Source organism: Melanerpes formicivorus, unplaced genomic scaffold (genome assembly GCF_026170545.1).
Source record: "Melanerpes formicivorus ecotype bairdi unplaced genomic scaffold, bMelFor1.0.p_v2 SCAF_1, whole genome shotgun sequence".
Taxonomy (NCBI): Eukaryota; Metazoa; Chordata; class Aves; order Piciformes; family Picidae; genus Melanerpes; species Melanerpes formicivorus.
In genome coordinates, this window is record NW_027142353.1 from 31,499,350 (window position 1) to 31,520,014 (window position 20,665).

The window sequence follows — 20,665 nt, forward strand, 5'->3', positions numbered from 1 at the left end:
GAGAAGAGAAGAGAAGAGAAGAGAAGAGAAGAGAAGAGACGAGACCAGGTTGGAAGAGACCTTCAAGATCATCACGTCCAACCTATCATCCAACACCACCTAATCAACTAAACCATCAAACTAAACCAAGCATCCTAGCAAGTCTCCTCCTGAACACCTCCAGTGATGGTGACTCCACCACCTCCCTGGGCAGCCCATTCCAATGGCCAGTCTCTCTGTGAAGAACTTCTTCCTAACCTCCAGCCTAAACCTCCCCTGGCGCAGCCTGAGACTGTGTCCTCTTGTTCTGGTTCAGAATACAATTCAGAATATTTTATCCAGAATATCATTCACAGCATCACAGTGCATTAGTGGTTGGAAGGGACCTCAAGAGATCATTGGGTCCAACCCCAATTCAGGATATTCTATTCCGACTATAATTCAGAACATTCATATGTATATCACAGAGGCATTAACATCTACCTGTGTGTATCACAGAATCACCAAGCTTGGAAGAGATCTCAAAGATCACCAAGTCCAACCTGTCACCACAGACCTCATGACTAGACCATGGCACCAAGTGCCACGTCCAATCCCCTCTTGAATGCCTCCAGGGATGGTGACTCCACCACCTCCCTGGGCAGCACATTCCAACAGCTAACAAATCTCTCAGTGAAGAACTTTCTCCTCACCTCCAGCCTAAACTTCCCCTGGCACAGCCTGAGACTGTGTCCTCTTGTTCTGGTGCTGGTTGCCTGGGAGAAGAGACCAACCCCCTCCTGGCTACAACCTCCCTTCAGGTAGTTGTAGAGAGCAATGAGGTCACCCCTGAGCCTCCTCTTCTCCAGGCTAAGCAACCCCAGCTCCCTCAGCCTCTCCTATTCAGGGTATTTTATCCAGACTATAAATTCAGGATATTTTACTCAGCATATCATTTCAGAATGCAACTCAGATTATTCTATTCAGGGTATTTTATTCAGCCTACCAATTCAGACTATAATCCAGGGTGTCCTAATCAACAGCATGATTTTTGGTCTCCATACAGCAAGCTGGCAAAATACAAGCCTTACATCTTCACAGCATTTCTTCTCTGACTCGGAACTCCCTCCCCTCCCCCCCAGAACCTGATTCCAAACTGAATCCTAGGGGAGGGATTCTGCCAGTTGTAAAGTGATTCAGTTGGTTCTTTTTTTTCCTTTTCTGGCAAAATCTCTCTTTTGGGGCAACAAAGATATCACAACATAGTGAAGAAAATCGATTGGTGAAGGATTTGTGGATCCCAAACCCTCCAGTCAAGGGGCTGGGAAATAAGCTGAACCCTAAGTGCAGTGGGGAAACCAAGGAGCGGGAAGGACATCAAAGTGCTTGGCCAGCAGATTTCTCTGCCAGCCTGCCGGAGAGGCTGCAATTGTTCAAAGCAGGTCGTTAAATGGTGCTGGGATTTAGCTGAGCTTTCTGTTTCAGGGCTGTGTAGGGCTGGCAAGAGCAGAAATCACCTCCCAGAGCCTGGGAAGGCAGCGTGAGCTATCCACCACCATCTCATTTACTGTCATTATGGAGGTGATTTCCTCCCAGCTTGGATTTCATGCCTCACCTGCCTCATGCAGGTAGCACAGCTCTGAAAGCAAAGGCAGAAGATGAAGGGCAGGGGGTGGGTAAGACTCAAGGTCATCTACACAATGGATTAGTGTTTGGATCTTCATCTCACTCTGCTCTCACGTTCTGGAGCTTGCTGGCACACCTTTGGGTTCAGAGGGGGGCCATGAAAATGACCAGGGGGTTGGAGGACAGGCTGAGGGAGCTGGGGGTGTTCAGCCTGGAGAAGAGAAGGCTCTGGGGAGACCTAATTGCAGCCTGCCAGTAACTGAAGAGGGCTACAAGAAGGGTGGAGAGAGACTGTTTGCAAAGGCCTGTTTGCAAGGAGCTGCAGGACACAAAGAGCCAAATCATCACCAGAAAGCTGTCACCACCCTGCTTGGAATGTACCCAGCCCTGATTTACCCAAACTTGGCCTCCTGGCTTTGGGTAGGATCAGTAACCCAGCAAGGATTCAGTCTGAACTTACAGGTCGCAGTTTGCCATAAGAGGTCTCAGGAGGGATCCGTGGAGGCTGTGAGAATCCAGGGGCCTCTGAACTGAAGCTGTTCTCTGGAAGAGGAAGCAACAACTCATCACAAACCAGCAATGAATACATGAACCTGATGGAGAGGGTCCAGAGGAGGCCTCAATTATTAGAGGGCTGGTAGCCCTCTGCTGTGAGGACAGGCTGAGAGAACTGGGGCTGTTCAGCCTGGAGAAGAGAAGGCTCCAGGGAGACATTAAGAGTGTCCTTCCAGTACCTCAAGGAGGCCACAGGAGAGCTGGGGAGGGACTTTCAACAGGACTTGTAGCAACAGGGCAAGGGACAATGGATTGAAACTAGAGCAGGGGAGATGTAGGTTGGACATCAGGAAGAAGTCCTTTACTATGAGGGTGGTGGAACTCTGGAACAGGTTGTCCAGGGAGGTGGTTGAGGCATTCAAGATCAGGCTTGATGGGGCTTTGAGCAACCTGAGCTAGTTGGGGATGTCCCTGATTAGTGCAGGGGGGATGGACAGGATGACCTCTTCCAACCCAAATGACTCTATGTCCCACAAAAAGCTGCTTTTCTTTACCTCCCCCACCCCCCTTCTTCTGAGGAGCAAAACCTTCTTCCTGCTGCAGTGTTTCCTTTTTTTACCCACAAAACCTCTTACCATTAGCTGAAGGTGATCTGGGGAAGTACTGAGAACCAACTTTATCTGGACTCTGGTAGGGACTGGTGGGAGGCTGGTCGTAGAGTGGCAGTGGTGGAAGGACATTATTAGGCTTTGGAGTTGGGGATACCTGTGGTGAAAAGAGAGGGGAGATGCAGGAAGCCTTACTCCTCCATGGTCTCTATCCACACAAAGAGGTGAGGTCAGTTCTCTGACACATCACTGTGCCAGGAATCTTCACAGGAGGCCTTGAACAACCTGGGCTAGTGGCAGGGGGGTTGGAACTGGATGGTCTTTAAGGTCCCTTCCATCCCAAACAGCTCTGTGATTCTATGAATAAGAGGCCAGACTTTTAGAACAAGATCAGGGTAGGGAGACACTGTAACAGGTTGCCCAGGGAGGTTGTGGAAGTCCCCTCCCTGCAGGTGCTTGAGGCCAGGTAGGATGAGGCCTTGAGCAACTTGGGCTGGTGGAAGCTGTCTTTGCTCATGGAGGTGGAACTAGATGACCTTTAAGCTCCCTTCCAACCTAAACCATTCTGTGAATCTATGAGTTGTTATTTTGGAGCAAAAGCAGAAATGGGTAGCCTCAGAATGGATGTTAGGAAGAAATTCTTCACTATGAGGGTAGACACTGGCACAGGTTGCCCAGGGAGGTGGTGGCAGCCTCATGCCTGGAGGTTTTGAAGGCCAGGCTGAAGGTGTCTGTGAGCAACCTGCTCTGGTGTGAGGTGTCCCTGCCCATGGCAGGGGGGTTGGAACTCGATGAGCCTTGAGGTTCCTTCCAACCCTGACAATTCTAAGTCCCAAGGTGAAACATCTTCCTTTCATTTTAGGAAGAGAGTGAGGGTGGGGAGACTCTGGAACAGGTTGCCCAGGGAGGTTGTGGATGTCCCCTCCCTGGAGGTGTTCAAGATTAGGTTGGCCACAGCCTTGCATAACCTGCTCCAGCGGAAGGTGTCCTTGCCCACGGCAGGCTGGTTGGACATAGATGACCTTCAAGGCCCCTTCCAACCCAAAGCACTCTCTGAATACCTGAATCTCTCCAATCCACTGAGGCTCTCCATTCTCTGAGGCTGTGAGCTCCTCCACCAGCACGGAGGGGAAGACCCCGACGCGTCCGTTGAACTCCCCTTCCCAAAAGCCATCATCGTCTTGGTTCTCCTTGTTCAGGATGCGGAGGATGGCTCCCTCTGGGAAGGACAGCTCCTCCTCTGTCTGCCCCTCGTAGTCATAAAGTGCTTTTACAAAACAGACTGCAGGAGGCAAGGGGAGAGAGGGAGAAAAAAAAGAGGCATTGACATGAGGTGAAAAAGAAGTAATAATAAGCGCAGGAGAGAATTGTGTGGCTGGAGAAGGGCTGGAGCACCTCTGCCGTGAGCACAGGGCCAGCAGTGCCCTCAGGCAGCCCAGCAGGCAGCTGTGTGCTGGGCTGCAGCCAGAGGAGTGTGGGCAGCAGGGCAAGAGAGGGGATTCTGCCCCTTGGCTCTGCTCTGCTCAGACCCCACCTCCAATCCTGCCTCCAGTTCTGCTGTCCCCAGCACAAGGAGGACACAGAGCTGCTGGAGGGAGTCCAGAGGAGGCCACAAAGATGATCCAAGGGCTGCAGCAGCTCTGCTCTGAGGCCAGGCTGAGGGAGCTGGGGGTGTTCAGCCTGGAGAAGAGAAGGCTCCAGGGGGACCTCAGAGCTGCCTTGCAATAGCTGAAGGGATCCTGCAGGAAGGCTGCAGAGGGACTTTTGCTAAGGGTGTCTGGAGCCAGGCCAAGGGGGAATGGTTGGAAGCTGAGGCACAGCAGGGTCAGGTTGGAGCTGAGGAAGAAGTTCTTTAGCAGTAGGGTGGTGAGACTCTGGAACAGGCTGCCCAGGGAGGCTGTGGCTGCCTCCTGCCTGGGGCTGTTCAAGGCCAGGCTGGATGAGGCCTTGAGCAGCTGAGTCTAGCTGAGAGGTGTCCCTGGGCCTGGTGTGGAGCTTGGAGGAGATGATCTCTGAGGTCCCTTCCAACCTAAGGCAGCCTATGCCATGAATTTCATATTTATTTTCTAATTACTCTGTGATCAAGCTGTGGAATTGGGAAAAAAATAAGACCAAGAATCCTTCAAGAGCCTGAAATGTGGCCAAAGTTCAGGCTCTCCTGGAACTGTGCTCAGCTGCACCCTGAGGTAGGACAAGAGGCAATGAATATAAACTCCAGCACAGGAGGTTCCACCTCAACATGAGGAGGAACTTCTTCACTGGGAGGGTCACAGAGCCCTGGCACAGGCTGCCCAGAGAGGTTGTGGAGTCTCCTTCTCTGGAGACTTTCAAGCCCCATCTGGATGTGTTCCTGTGTGACCTGTGCTGGATTCTATGCTCCTGCTCTGGCAGGGGGGTTGGACCTGATGATGTTTGGAGGTCCCTTCCAACCCCCAACATCCTGTAATCTGTGAATGGTGATGCTACTGCAGTCAGGCAGACCTGGCTGTGTCTCAGCCTCCTGCTCTTTGTGTCTTCTTGCACTTGAACCTCTCAGCTGCAGGAGTGGTGTCATGCTCTGCTCATAAGCACTGAGTCTTTCCAGCCCCATCTGGATGTATTCCTATGTGACCTGTGCTGGATTCTATGATCCTGTTCCGGCAGGGGGGTTGGACTGGAAGATCTCCAGAGGTCTCTTCCAACCCCTAACATCCTGAGGTCCTGTGGGTGATCTGATGCCCACCTTGTCCAAACTTCCAGCTTGTCCTAGCCAAGCCTCACCTTGCTCCACCATTGACCCCACAGTGGAGCATTGTTATCACCTTCCAAGGTGTTCCTTGGGTGGAACACAAGGAATAGGTCCAGGAGCTGTGTATGAAGAGCCACAAAGATGCTGAAGGCAGTGGAACATCTTCCTTATGAGGAGAGCCTGAGGGAGCTGAGGGCTCTGTAGCTTGGAGAGGAGGAGCCTGAGAGGTGAGCTCATTGCTGTTGATAAAGATGTGCAGGGTGAGTGCCAAGAGGCTGGAGCCAGGCTCTGCTGGGTGATGCCCAATGCCAGCACAAGAGGCAGTGGTGGAAGTTGAGGCATAGGAAGTTCCATGGAAACAGGAGGAAGAATTTTTCCTCTGTGAGTGTGACAGAAGACTGGAACAGGCTGCCCAGGGGGGTTTGTGGAGTCTCCCTCTGTGGAGATATTCAAGACCTCCTGGATGTGTTCCTGTGTGACCTGCCCTAGGTGCTCCTGCTCTGGCAGGGGATGTTGGACTGGATGATCTTTGGAGGTCCCTTCCAACTCCTAACATTCTGTGATTCTGAGGGTGTTTAAGGCCAGGTTGGATGAGGTCTTGAGCAGTTGAGTCTAGCTGAGAGGTGTCCCTGCCTGTGGTGGGGAGGTTGGAGCAGATGATCTCTGAGGTCCCTTCCAACCTGAGCCAGTCTATGATTCTATGATCCCAAAGGTATTTTCCAAACCAAATGGTTCTAGAGTTCCTGAGTCAAAGCATTTCAATTTTCTTTCATTTAGTTAATCTCAACTCTGAGGGGAAAAGCCAGGGAAATTGTGCAGATGTGGTATGAATTAGGTAATTGGGGATCTGCTCAGTGCTCAGCAAGAGCTCAAGGGGCTGTGGGGGGCAAAAGGATGGGGCTGGGATCTTCTCAGTGGTGCCCAGGAACAGGACAAGGGGCAATGGACACAAACTGGAACTCAGGAGGTTCCATCTGAACATGAAGAGCAAATCCTTTGGTGTGAGGGTGCTGGAGGCCTGGAGCAGGCTGCCCAGAGAGGTTGTGGAGTCTCCCCTGGAGAGCTTCCAACCCCCCCCGGCCATTGTGCTCCTGGGCAAGCTGCTGTGGGTGCCCTGCTGGAGCAGGGGGGTTGGACTGGATGATGTCCACAGGTCCCATGCTGGGAATCTGGGATTACTGAGAAGTAATAAGAAATTCTCACGTGGAACATCCAGGGAGGAACTGCAGAATGCTTCTGAGAAGAAGCTTAATAGACCAACCATTCCTTTAATTTGCACCAGGGGAGGGTCAGGTTGGAGATTAGGAGAAATTCCTTTCCTGCAGGGATTGGAAGAGGCTGCCCAGGGAGGTGGTGGAGTCCCCATGCCTGGAGGTGTTGGGACATGGCACCTGGGGAAGTGGTTTAATGGCCATGGTGGTGGTAGGCTGGTGGTTGGGCTTGAGGATCTCAGAGGTCTTTCCCAACCTTAATGCTTCCATGATTCTATGAGATCAGTATAGTTTAGTGGCCATGGTGGTGTTTCCATGATTCTGTGATCTCTGGGGTGGATTTAAAAGCCACAGACGTGGTGCTGAGGGACATGGTTCCATGGCCATGGTGGTGCTGGGGTGAAGCTTGGACTCAATGGCCTTTGAGACCTTTTCCAACCCAAACCATTCTCTGATTCTGAGAGTTCACTTATTGGTGCTTACCACTGGAGTCTCCATTCAGGCTGCCTGACACCAAATCAGCCTCAGTGGAGTTGTTGGAGGTGTGTGACCGACTGTCCAGCGCTGCCAGGGACTGCAGCATGCTCAGCAGACTGCTGGAGGTGGGGAACTGCAGGTACTTCTCCGGCACATAGCCTACCTGCCCTGCTTTGTTCCGTGCCTGGAAAGAAGGGACAGCAGAGATGGTCTGCTTCTGAAAGCTGCTCTGCACACAACCCAAACACTCCCTCCTGGCCCCCCAAGGTCTGTTGCTAGAAGGGCCCCAAAAATGAGGGAGAGTAACAGGATGAGGGGCAATGGCTTCAAGCTAGAGCAGAGCAGATTGAGATTGGATGTGAGGAACAAGTTCTGCCCCATGAGGGTGGTGGAACACTGGAACAGGTTGCCAAGGGAGGTGGTTGTGCTCCCATCCCTGGAGATATTCAAGGTGAGGCTGGACAGGGCTCTGGGCAACCTGAGATAGTTGAGGATGTCCCTGCTGAGTGCAGAAGGGGTTGGACTGGATGAGCTGTGGAGGTCCCTTCCGACCCAGACCATTCTATGATCAGTGAGCTGCAGCACCCCTGCTGTGAGGGCAGGCTGAGAGAGTTGGGCTTGTTCACCCTGGAGAAGGCTCCAGGGAGACATTCTGGTGGCCTTCCAGTGCCTGAAGGGAGCCTACAAGAAAGCTGGGGAGGGAGTTTTAACAGGGCTTGTAGTGATAGGATGAGGGGCAATGGATTGGCACTAGAGCAGGGGAGATTCAGACTGGACACTAGGAAGAAGCTCTTTACAGTGAGGGTGGTGGAACACTGGAAGAGGTTGCCCAAGAGGTGGTGGAGTTGCCATCCCTGAAGACATTCATTATCAAGTTTGATGGGGACAAGAACAACCTGATCTAGTTGGAGATGTCCCTTTTGACTGTAGGGGGGTTGAACTAGATGACCTTGGAAGGCTCCTTCCAACCCATTGAATAGTTCTAAGTAATAGGGAAAAGAAAACTCAGAAGCAGGATACCTTTACCCAGTCTTCCATATCTCCATCTTCAATAACCTCCAACACCTCATGCTCCTCTATGGTCAGTTCATCTGGCTGAGAAGCCTGGAGCACAGAAAGGAAAGATTAGACAATAGAAGTGGGTTTGGGTGCATGAGACAGGCAGCATAAAGAACCTCCTCATCAGCTTTTGATTCAAAACTTAGTTTCTTCAACAACTTGAAGATGTTGTGAGGTGCCAGACTCTGGAACATCTTAGTTAGGGTTTTCCTGTACATCTCCTGACATTCTCAATCCCCTTTGTCACTTAAGAGGGCACCTGGAAGCACTCTGAGTAGCACTCCATGTGCTGAACCCTAGCTACTTTTGAAACCCTAATCACTCCCCACTCCACTTCTGCTCCTGACTCCACCAGGGGTGTGATTTACAGCTGACCTGGCAGCATGAGCAGAAGGAAAAAGCATGGCTGCACCTCACCAGCAGAGCTTTAACTCCTGACTGGGGACTTCACTCTTAGAGCATGAAGAAGAGCTCCCACAGAAGTTGCATCCATTGGTTGTTTGCTCCATGGAGCAAGACCTTGGAGTCCCAGTGAGCAGCAAGTTCTGCAGGGGACAGCAATGTGCCCTGGTGGCCAAGAGAGCCAATGGTATCCTGGGGTGCAGCAAGAGAAGTGTGGCCAGCAGGGCCAGGGAGGTTCTTCTGCCCCTCTGCTCTGCCCTGCTGAGACCACAGCTGCAATCCTGTGTCCAGTTCTGGCCTCCCCAGATCAAGAGAGACAGAGACCTGCTGGAGAGAGTCCAAGGGAGAGCTATGAGGAGAGACTGAGAGCCCTGGGGCTGTTTAGTGTGGAGAAGAGAAGGCTGAGAGGGGATCTGATCAAGGTCTCTCAGTCTCTGAGGGGTGGCTGTCAAGTGGAGGGGGCCAAGCTCTTTTGGGTGCTGCACAGCAATAAGCCATGGAGCAATGGATACAAACTTGAACACAGAAGGTTTCAGCTCAACAGGAGGAGAAACTTCTTTGGTGTGAGGGTGCCAGAGCCCTGGAGCAGGCTGCCCAGAGAGGTTGTGGAGTGTCCTTGTCTGGAGACTTTCCAAAGCCACCTGGATGCCTTCCTCTGCAGACTACCCTGGGTGATGCTGCTCTGGCAGGGGGGGTTGGACCTGATGATCTCTGGAGGTCCCTTCCAACCTCTAATATTCTGTGACAGTGTGGTAATAATGATGATGACAAACCTTGTATGAATAAACAACTTTGCAGGTGAGAGGATAGTTTCGTAGAGTACCAGAGGGACTGGAACTGCTGTCATCAAAAACATCCATGCTGTCTTCAAACTCTTCCCCTTCTTCCTTCTCTGCATCAGCATTGATCTAGGAAAGCAAAGACAATTGGGGATCACACCAGGAGATCAAAGTAAGTGGAGAAATAACAACAGGAATTAACTGATCAATATTCTTCAGTACTGCTGTTTATGACTTATAGTTATTGAAACTGGAAAAAAAAAAACCCAAGTGAGTACTCACTGGGTGCTGAGAGGTGAGAAGCTGGAGATGAGCCAGCACTGAGCACTGCCAGCCCAGAGCAAGCCCTGTGCTGGGCTGATCCCCAGCAGTGTGGGCAGCAGGGGCAGGGAGGGGATTCTGCCCCTCTGCTGTGCTCTGCTCAGACCTCACCTGCAGTGCTGGGGCAGCTCTGGAGGCCTCAGCACAGCACAGGCAGGGACCTGCTGGAGCAGGGCCAGAGGAGGCCACAGCCATGCTGGGAGGGCTGGAAGCCCTCTGCTGTGAGGTCAAGCTGAGAGAGCTGGACGTGTTCAGCCTAAAGAGAAGGCTCCATGGAGACCTTGTGTGAGCTTTCAGTACTTAGAGGGGGTCTACAAGAAAGGTGGGGAGGGACAATTTAGCAGAGCTTGTGATGACAGGTGATGGTTTTAAACTCAAAGAGGGAGATTCAGACTGGAGAGAAGTAGAAATGTTTGATACTGAGGCCAGTCAGACCCTGTCCTGGGTTGCCCAGAGAGATGGGAGGTGCCCTGTCCTTGGAACCATGGCAGGTCAGGTTGTCTGGGACTCTGAGCAACCTGCTCTAGTTGCAGCTGTCCACAGAATACCTTGAGAGGTCCATTCCAACCCAAACCAGTCTGTGACTTTTGAATACTCAAGGCAGGATTCTCCAATACCATCAGGAAAGGAATCATCTAAGCAAGCAAAGAGAGGGCAAGCCAAGAACAAGAGCTGTGTCCACATTATATCCTGGCTTACCTCAGCTCTATCTCCTTAGCCAAGCACGGGGGCCTGGACTTTAAAAAGGGAGATTTTGGAAGCTCCACATAAGCTGTGAAACACTGACTCATGGTCTTTGGAGAGGGGATTTTAGAGGCATAGCAAAGAGTTTAGTGGGAAAAGAAAAAGAAGAAGAGTCACTTTGCGAGAACTAAAAGATTCCTGGGCCTGTGACCAGGAGTCACAGAATCAAACTGCAGTGGAAATCCAGGAAGCTGCAATGATCTAACGAAAGAATCAGGCTCCCAGCTGGTGTGTCCTGCAGGATGGAGCTGCTGTAGTTGGCAGAGAGATTAAAAGCTCTTGCAAGAAAGGATGGATTTAAAACTGGCTAAGAAAGCTGAAATGTGAAGTTGGATATCAGGAGAAATTCCTTTCCTGGTCCAGTGAGGAGCAGCTGAGGGAACTGGGATGGTTTAGTCTGGAGAAGAGGAGGCTGAGGGGAGACCTCATTGCTCTCTACAACTTCCTGAAGGGAGGTTGCAGTGAGGAGGGGGTTGGCCTCTTCTCCCTTCTATCAGGTGAAAGGAGGAGAGGAAATGGCCTGAAATTGTGCCAGGGACAGGTTAGGTTGGAGAGGAGGAAAAATGTCTTTGCTGCCAGAGTGGTCAGGGATTGGAAGAGGCTGCCCAGGGAGGTGGTGGAGTCCCCATCCCTGGAGGTGTTCAAGAAACCTGTGGCCATGGCACTTTGGGGCCATGGTTTGATGGCCATGGTGGTGTTGGGTTGATGCTTGGACTCAATGATCTTTTCCAAAGTCATTTCCAACCTTACTGATTCCATGAATCTGTCCTGCCTTTTGCTACATATGGGCAGTGCCCCAGCAGCCCAAGCTGACATTCAGCTGACAGCCATATGGAACACCATGGAAATGAGTGCATCATGTCTAGAAAGGCTCAGACATCTGCTCCTGCTCTTCTAGCAGGGGGAGGAAAAGGAGATTTGCATTTTCAGTGTGTGTGGGCTGCTCAGACTCCTTGACTAGAAGGCACACAGAGAGCAAACAGCATTAATGAGACAGAGAGAGCTTAGCAGCTGGGCTCCTGAAGCTCATCTCTCGTCTGGGAACACCCTGAGCAAGGAGGAGATGTCTCAGCCACAGTGACACTGGATGAACAGAAAGCTAAGAGAGGAATAAATGCAGGTAGGAAGAAGTGGATTATACATGGAGGTATCTATCTGGTTTGGAATCACTGAAGTTGGAAAACACCTTTAGATCATGGAATCCAACTCTTACCCCAGCACTGCCAGATCCCCACTGAACCATGGCCCTCAGCACCACATCTCCACAGCTTTTAAATCCCTCCAGAGATGGGGACTCCACCACTGCTCTGGGCAACGTGTTCCAGGCCTTGACAACTCTTTGAGGGCAGAAGTTGTTCCTCATCTCCAACCTAAACCTCCCATGGGGCAACTTGAGGCTGTTTCCTCTTGTCCCATCACTTGTTACTAGGGAGAAGAGACCAACCCCCACCTGGCTCCAGCCTCCTTTCAGGGAGCTGTGGAGAGCAATAAGGTCTCCCCACAGCCTCCTCTTCTCCAGGCTCCACACCCCCAGCTCCCTCAGCTGCTCCTCCCCAGCCCTGTTCTCCAGACCCTTCCCCAGACCTGCTCCAGCCTCTCAATGTCCTTCTTGGAGTGAGGAGCCCAAAGCTGAACCCAGGACTCCAGGTGTGGCCTCACCAGTGCCGAGTCCAGGGGGACAATCCCTGCCCTGCTCCTGCTGCCCACACTGTTGCTGATCCAAGTGGGGCTGCTGGTGGCCTTCTTGGCCAGCTGGGCACACTGCTGTCCATATGCAGCATATTTTGTTGCATGTCCTATACTAAAAGACATCCCAAAAAAATATATACCAGAAGCCTTTTCTTTGCTCTCTCCTCAGAAAGGTAGAGACTTTGGCAATCACAGTGGAGACAGAAGAGAAGGCTCTGGGGAGATCCTCTGGTGGCCTTGCAGGATTTAGTGGGGCTGAGAAGGAAGCTGGGGACAGACTTTTGAGCAGGGCCTGTGGTGACAGGACAAGGGGGGATGGTCTGAAACTAAAAGAGGGAGATTCAGACTGGACAGAAGGAGGAAATGTTTTACACTGGGGGTGGTAAAACCCTGGCCCAGGTTGACCAAAGAACTGGGAGATGCCAAATCCCTAGAACCATTGGAGACCAGGTTGGTTTGGGCTCTAGTTGAAGATGTCTCTGCTCACTGGAGGGGGTTTGGGTTAGGAAACCTTCAATGGTCCTTCCCACCCCATTTTGAGATCCCACCCTAACTCCTCCAGCTGGTTGCACTGCTGCAGTAAGTTAAATGAAGACAGCAGCATCCAAGCAGCTTTCTTCCCTTTAGCTCTTTGAAGGAAACCATCTCAATAGCTTTGCTGATCCAATGGTGTGGGGAAAAACCCCACCAGAAAGCAAAGCTGTGCACGCCAGGGGGAGGCTGCTCTGTGAACACAAAGCTCTGCCTACTCCTGAAGGATGCAATGAAAAATGCTGCTTGGGATTTGCTGCAGCAACTCATCTAATCACAGGATCCCAGGATCTTAGGGGTTGGAAGGGACCTCTGAAAATCATCAAGTCCAACCCCCCTGCTAGAGCAGGAGCATAGAAGCCAGCACAGGTCACACAGGAACACATCCAGATGGAGCTTGAAAGTCTCCAGAGAAGGAGACTCAATAATGTCTCTGGGCAGCCTGCTCCAGCGCCCTGTGACCCTCCCAGTGAAGAAGTTCCTCCTCATGTTGAGGTGGAACCTCCTGTGCTGCAGTTTCCATCCATTGCCCCTTGTCCTATCCCAGGGTGCAGCTGAGCAGAGCCTGTCCCCTCCCTCCTCACCCCCAGCCCTCAGATATCGATAGACATTTATAAATCCCTTCTCAGCCTTCTCCTCTCCAGACTAACCACCCCCAGGGCTCTCAGCCTCTCCTCACCAGGCAGTGCTCCAGGTCCCTTCAGCATCCTGGTAGCCCTCCCTTGGACTCTCTCCAGTAGATCCCTGTCCCTCCTGAACTGGGGAGCCCAGAACTGGATGCAATATTCCAGGTGAGGTCTCAGCAGGGCAGAGTAGAGGGGGAGGAGAACCTCCCTGGATCTGCTGGCCACACTCTGCTGAATGCAGGATCCCAGGATCCCATTGGCCTTCTTGGCCACCAGGGCACATTGCTGGCCCATGCAGAACTTGGTGCCCACCAGGACTCCCAGGTCCTTCTCCCCAGGGCTGCTCTCCAGCAGATCACCTCCCAGCCTGTCCTGCTGCAGCTTATTCTTCCTTCCCAGCTGCAGGACTCTGCACTTCGCCTTGTTGACCCTCATGAGGCTCCTCTCTGCCCAGCTCTCAGTCTGTCCAAGCATCATCAGTTGGGTCAGAGTGCTCAGAATTCCACCTAGGGGCTGTCCTCCTCTGGTCTGCCAAGGTCAACAGCATCTTGGTTTCTTTTTGTCCACACAGGAGCCTACGTAAGTGTCAGAGGGGAAAACAAGAAGCAGAGTGGAGCCTCCCACACTGTGGCATCTGCTGGCTGGCCAGGGACTAGCACAGGCTTTGGCACCAGGGCCAACGCTTGGCACGGCTCCTGAGGCAGAGAACAAGGTGCTGGGTGCCAGCCAAGATGCACAACAGGAAGTTAAAGAGGTGGAGTACAAGAAGAAAGGGCAAAGCTCGCTGTTAGACACAACTGTGTTATACAGCCTCAGCCATCCTGCCTAGGAAGGAGCCAAAATGAAACTTGGCACAAGAATGCCTCTGGGATCTGGGGAGGCTGAAGCTTGGGCCTGCTTACTCTGATCAACCACCCTCCTGCTAAGCATGCAGAGAGGTGACTGACAGCTTCTACTGCAAGTCACTGACACTGTGTCCGTGTGTGTGATGTCCTAGAAAAACATCCCAGCACTCTGTGAAGAAGAAGCATCCCAACATCCTGCCAAACATCCCAACACCCTGAGGAACAACATCCCAGCACCCTGAAGAACATCCCAACAACTTGAGGAACATCCCAACACCTTGAAGAACAACCCAACACCCTGAAGAACAACATCCCATCACCCTGAAGAACATCCTAACAACTTGAGGAATATCCCAACACCTTGAAGAACATCCCAGCACCCTGAAGAAGAGACATCCTAACACCCTGAACAACATCCCAGCACCCTGAAGAACATCCCAACAACTTGAGGAACATCCCAACACCTTGAAGAACATCCCAGCACCCTGAAGAAGAGACATCCCAACACCCTGAAGAACATTCCAACTTGAGGAACAACCCAACACCCTGAAGAACAACATCCCATCACCCTGAAGAACATCCCAACAACTTGAGGAATATCCCAACACCTTGAAGAACATCCCAGCACCCTGAAGAAGAGACATCCTAACACCCTGAACAACATCCCAGCACCCTGAAGAAGAAACATCCTAACACCCTGAGGAAGAACATCCCAACACCCTGAAGAAGAAACATCCCAGCACCCTGAGGAAGAACATCCCAACACCCTGAAGAAGAAACATCCCAGCACCCTGAGGAAGAACATCCCAACACCCTGAAGAAGAAACATCCCAGCACCCTGAGGAAGAACATCCCAGCACCCTGCAGAAGAAACATCCCAACACCCTGAGGAAGAACATCCCAGCACCCTGCAGAAGAAACATCCCAGCACCCTGAGGAAGAAACATCCCAACACCCTGAGGAAGAAACATCCCAACACCCTGAGGAACATTCTGACACCCTGAAGAAGAACATCCCAACACCTGAAGAAAGCAAAGAGTGGATTCAGTAGTGTCAGGATTTGCTGAGGCTCCCTTCAGTGCTTGCTCACAGAACTCCAGCATGGCAGGGGTTGGAAGTGATCTCTGGAGATATCTAGTCTAACCCCCCCCTGCCAAAGTAGCCTTCTTTGAAGTACCTTTGAGGCAAACTGAGCAAACCTTCAGGAATTTTATTTTAGCCACAGAGTAACAGAACTGTTTGGATTGGAAAAGACCTTCAAGACCATTGAGGTCAACCTTCAAGCCAACACCACCACGGCCATCAAATCATGTCCCCAGGTGCCATCTCCACAGCTTCTTGAACACATCCAGGGATGGTGACTCCACCAACTCCCTGGACAGCCTGTTCCAATCCTGTAGTATCTGTAACACTAAATCTTTCCATACTTAGTATTAAAAATGAATCAATAACAACAATGACCTAGCAAGCATGTAGAGTGAAGCTTTCAGTCTCTGTGCCATGGCCACAGGTTTCTTGAACACCTCCAGGCATGGGGACTCCACCACCTCCCTGGGCAGCCTCTTCCAGTCCCTGACCACTCTGGCAGCAAAGAAATCTTCCCTCATCTCCAACCTAACCCTTCCCTGGCACAGCTTCAGGCCATTTCCTCTCATTCTATCACCTGAGACTAAGGAGAAGAGCCCAATCCCCACCTCAGTGCAACCTCCTTTCAGGGAGCTGTAGAGAGCAACGAGGTCTCCCCTCAGCCTCCTCTACTCTACACCAAACACCCCCAGCTCCCTCAACTGCTCCTCCTCTCCAGCCCTGTTCTCCAGACCCTTCCCCAGCTTTGCTGCCCTTCTCTGGCCACATTCCAAGTTGGTTACTGCTGAAGAGCAACAGATTGGTAACTGAGCTGCTCCTGTTTGGGCTCTGTAGCCTGGAGAGGAGAAGGCTGAGGGGGGGATCTCACCAATGCTTATAAATACTTCGGGGATGGGTGTCAGGAGGATGGGACCAGGCTTTATTCAGTGGTGCCCAGTGACAGGCAAGAGGTAAGTGGCACAAACTTGAACATAGAAGTTCCACCTAAATATGAGGAGAAACTACTCTGAGGGTGGCAGAGCACTGGAGCAGTCTGTCCAGTGAGGTTGTGGAGTCTCCATCTCTGGAGTCACTCAAAACTCACCTGCTCATGGCAGGGGACCTGGAACTAGAGGATCCTTGAGGTCCCTTCCAGCCCTGAGAATTCTATGATTCTACCATTTTAGGCCCAAAGGTGCCAGCTCAGGGAAAGCCACAGGAGAATTTGCTTTTGATACTTTCTTGAATCACATCAAACTGTTCTTTCCTCCAAGCTAAACAGCTGGGAGATGACTCTGGTTTGTTTGCCAAAGCAGCTGTAGACCTTACAATGGAATAAAAACCTCATTACCAACCTTCCAGGGATCAAAGTGGCTTTTTTTCAGTTTGATTTGGGGTGTTTGGGATGAACTTTTCAGCAGTTAGAGTGAGTTTGGAAACAGCAATGCAAGCTCCTGCAACTGAAGTTAACACAAGAAGGCAGCAGCTCTCTGGATGAGATGCTGCATGAGCAGGTTTGTGGTCTGCTCCACCTCAGCAAGTTTGCACCCTCAGCAAGTTTGTAGATGACACCAAGCTGTGAGGGTAAGGATGGCATCCAGAGGGACCTTGACAGGCTTGGGAAGTAGGCCAATGCCAAGATCAAGGAGTTCAACAAAGCCAGGTGCAAGCACAAAGAGAGGCTGGGTGGAGAAGGGCTGAGAGCAGCCTTTGGGAGAAGGACTTGGGGGTGCTGGGGGGTAAAAAGCTGGAGATGAGCCAGCACTGAGCACTGCCAGCCCAGAGCCAGCCCTGTGCTGGGCTGATCCCCAGCAGTGTGGGCAGCAGGGGCAGGGAGGGGATTCTGCCCCTCTGCTGTGCTCTGCTCAGACCTCACCTGCAGTGCTGGGGCAGCTCTGGAGGCCTCAGCACAGCACAGCCAGGGACCTGTTGGAGCAGGACCAGAGCAGAGCCATGAAGATAACCAAAGAGCTGTAAGCCCTCTGCTGTGGCGCCAGGCTGAGTTTGGGTTGTTCAGCCTGGAGAAGAGAAGACTCCAGGGAGACCTTGTAGCAGTCTTTCAGTATTTGAAGTAAGCTAGAAGAGAGCTGGAGAGGGACTTTTCACAGAGTCCTGTGCTGACAGGGGGAGAGATGACAGCTTCAAGCCGGAAGAAGCTGGGTTTAGATGAGACATTAGGATGAAATTCTTCCCCTTGAGGGTGGTGAGGCACTGGGACAGGTTGCCCAGGGCAGCTGTGGAGGTTCCAAGCCTGGCATTATTCAGAGCATGGCTGGATAGGGCCTTAAGCAACCTGGTCCAGTAGGAGGCATCCCTGCCCATGACAGGGGGTTGAAACCAGATGAACTTTAAGGACCCTTCCAAGCCAACCCATTCCATGATACTATGATTCAAGTGAACTATTTATTCACATAGCAAATGTCCAATATTTCATAGAATCAGAGGATTGTCAGGGTTGGAAGGGACCTCAAGGACCACCCAGTTCCAGCCCCTCCTGCCATGGGCAGGGACACCTCACACTACAGCAGGTTGCTCACAGCCACATCCAGCCTGATCCAAGGTTGAAGTTTCCACCACCTCCCTGGGCAACCTGTGCCAGTGTCTCACCACCCTCATGGGGAACAACTTCTTCCTCACATCTAATCTCAATCTACCCACTTCTAGTTTTGCTCCATCCCCCCCAGTCCTATCCCTCCCTGACACCCCTCAAAAGTCCCTCCCCAGCTTTCCTGTAGCCCCCTGCAGATACTGCAAGGCCACAAGAAGATCTCTTCAGAGCCTTCTCTTCTCCAGACTGCACAGCCCCAGCTCTCTCAGTCTGTCTCCATAGCAGAGCAGCTCCAGCCCTCTGCTCCTCCTCGTGGCCCTGCTCTGGACACCTTCCAGCACCTCCAGATCCTTCCTGGCACAGAGGCTCCAGAACTGGACACAGTGCTCCAGGTGTGGTCTCAGCAGAGTGGAGCAGAGGGGCAGAATCCCCTCCCTGGCCCTGCTGGCCACACTTCTCTTGCTGCAGCCCAGGCTGTGGTTGGCTCTCTGGGCTGCAAGTGCTCCCTGCTGGCTCCTGTTGAGCTTCTCCTCCCCCAGCACCCCCAAGGCCTTTTCTTCAGGGCTGCTCTCCAGCCAGTCCCTGCCCAGCTTATATAAGATCATGGGATTGCCCTGACCCAGACACAGAACCTCTTTGAACCTCATGAGATTGGCTTGGGTACAGCTTTTCTTCAGGGCTGCTTTTTGTGTACCTCAACTAACAGTGAGGTTAATTTTCAGGTGAAGAGTGGGAACATCTAAATCTAGGCCCAGTCTTCGAGGGAAACACCTCACCCTGCTGACAGGAACCCTCAGCCTGTTTTCTATAAGACTGACACTGATTTTTAAGGAATTAATTTTGCCTCTCAGTTGCCCAAATGGATTTGGAAGAGAAGCTTTGCTCCCCTAAATGACTCTTTAAGGGGATGCAGTGCCTAGGGGTTTCCATACCTTTGGAAGAACAAAGCCCTTTCACCCAAGGGCCTCTGATAACATCATCAACTATTAGTGAAACTTCAAAGAAACAGGAGATGGCAAATAGATGCTCTGGCACTCAGCCAAGGTCAGACAAATCAATCTGGAGTTAACTCAGTGACAGAACCCAGAAAGGCCCCTTTTTTGTTGTTAAGTTTTGGATAGAATCAGAGAATTGTTTGGCTTGCAAAAGCCCTTCAAGGTCTTCCAGCCCAAACATTCCCTGACTCTACCAAGGCTGGTGCTAAACCATGTCCCTCAGCACCATAGCTCTGCAGCTTTGAAGCACCTCCAGGGCTGGGATGCAGTGACCTTCCTGAGCAGCCTGTGCCAGTCTTTGAGAACTCTTTCAGTGAAGCAGCTTCATAGAATGATAGAATTGTTCGGATTGGAAGAAGCCTCTGAGATCATTGAGTCCAACCATCACCCCAACACCACCATGGCCATCAAACCATGTCCCCAGGTGCCACTGCCACAGGTTTCTTCAACACCTCCAGGGCTGGGGACTCCACCACCTCCCTGGGCAGGACATTCCAATCCCTGACCACTCCTGCAATAAGAAATTTTTCCTGATCTCCAACCTAACCCTTTCCTGGCACAATTCCAGGCCATTTCCTCTCCTGTCACTTGAGACTAGGGATGTGGCAGATGCATCCACATGAGGCTGGCTGCAAAGGTCTTTACCTGCTCTTCCATGCACTCCCTGAAATCACAAGATCATGGAGCCCTTGTGGTTGGGGTGCACCTTCAACATCTTCCAGTCCAACCATTAACCCAGCACTGCCAGCTCACCACTGAACCATGGCCCTCAGCACCACACCTGTACAGCTTTTCAATCCCTCCAGGGATGGGGACTCCACTCCTTCCCTGGGCAGCCTGGACCAGGCCTTGACAATCCCTTGAGGGAAGTAATTGTTCCTTATATCAACCTTAAACCTCCCTTGTTTCAACCTGAGAACACTTCCTCCTGGCCTATCACTTGTTCCTTGGGAGAAGAGCCCAACTCCCACCTCACTCCAACCTCCTTTCAGGGAGTTGTGGAGAGCAAGAAGGTCTCCCCTCAGCCTCCTCTTCTCCAAACAACCCCAGGTCCCTCAGCCACCCCTGAAGACTTTTTCTTTAGACCCTTCACCAGCTTTGTTGTCCTTAGGCATCAAATTCAGCAAGATGCTTCAGCCACAACAAGCTACAAGATCTTCCCAGCTAGCTAAGAACCAACCCAACATCATCAGCTTTGGTTTGTATTCAACATTAGGCTAGGAGCTGCTACTTCAGAACCACAGAAGTGTTGAGGTTGGAAGAGACCTTTGAGATCATCAATTCCAGCTGTTGGCTCAGAGCTTGCGGTCCCACCACTGCTGCTAAGCCACTGCCCCTAAACCACATCCCTCAGCACTGTGGTCAATAAATAATGTCCCTAAGTGAGGAAAAAGTTCTTCCCAGCAAGAGAGATTGGCCATTGGGATGTCTTGCCCAGGGGGGTGGTGGAGTCACCATCCCTGGAGGTGTTCAAGAAACCTCTGGGTGACTCCACCACCTCCCTGGGCAGCACATCCCAATGGCCAATTAGTCTTTCTGGGAAGAGCCTAAACTTCCCCTGGCACAGCTTGAGACTGTGTCCTCTTGTTCTGGGGCTGCTTGCCTGGGAGAAGAGACCAACCCCCACCTGGCTACAACCTCCCTTCAGGTAGTTGTAGAGAGTGATAAGGTCTCCCCTGAGCCTCCTCTTCTCCAGGCTAAGCAACCCCAGCTCCCTCAGCCTCTCCTCACAGGGCTGTGCTCCAGACCCCTCCCCAACCTCGTTGCCCTTCTCTGGACACATTCAAGTACCTCAATATCCTGAGGGGCCCAGAACTGGACACAGGACTCAAGGTGTGGCCTAACCAATGCAGTGTACAGGGCAGGATGACCTCCCTGCTCCTGCTGGCCACACTGTTCCTGATCTAGGCCAGGATGCCATTGGCCTTCTTGGTCACCTGGGCACACTGCAGGCTCAT

The 20,665-nt window shown here is 51.9% G+C and overlaps 1 protein-coding gene across 2 annotated transcripts in view; it reads right to left on the bottom strand.

The window, feature by feature from the left end:
* Nucleotides 1-20,665, bottom strand: part of FCHSD2 (FCH and double SH3 domains 2) — a 241,138-nt gene that overhangs the window by 5,282 nt on the left and 215,191 nt on the right. For both annotated transcript variants that reach the window (XM_068139183.1, XM_068139192.1), the window contains 6 exons: nucleotides 9,338-9,472; nucleotides 8,124-8,207; nucleotides 7,110-7,287; nucleotides 3,749-3,969; nucleotides 2,715-2,844; nucleotides 2,045-2,127 (listed from right to left, as the gene is read on the bottom strand). In XM_068139183.1, coding sequence (XP_067995284.1) covers nucleotides 2,045-2,127; nucleotides 2,715-2,844; nucleotides 3,749-3,969; nucleotides 7,110-7,287; nucleotides 8,124-8,207; nucleotides 9,338-9,472 — 831 coding nt within the window. The remainder of the gene's footprint in view (nucleotides 1-2,044; nucleotides 2,128-2,714; nucleotides 2,845-3,748; nucleotides 3,970-7,109; nucleotides 7,288-8,123; nucleotides 8,208-9,337; nucleotides 9,473-20,665) is intronic.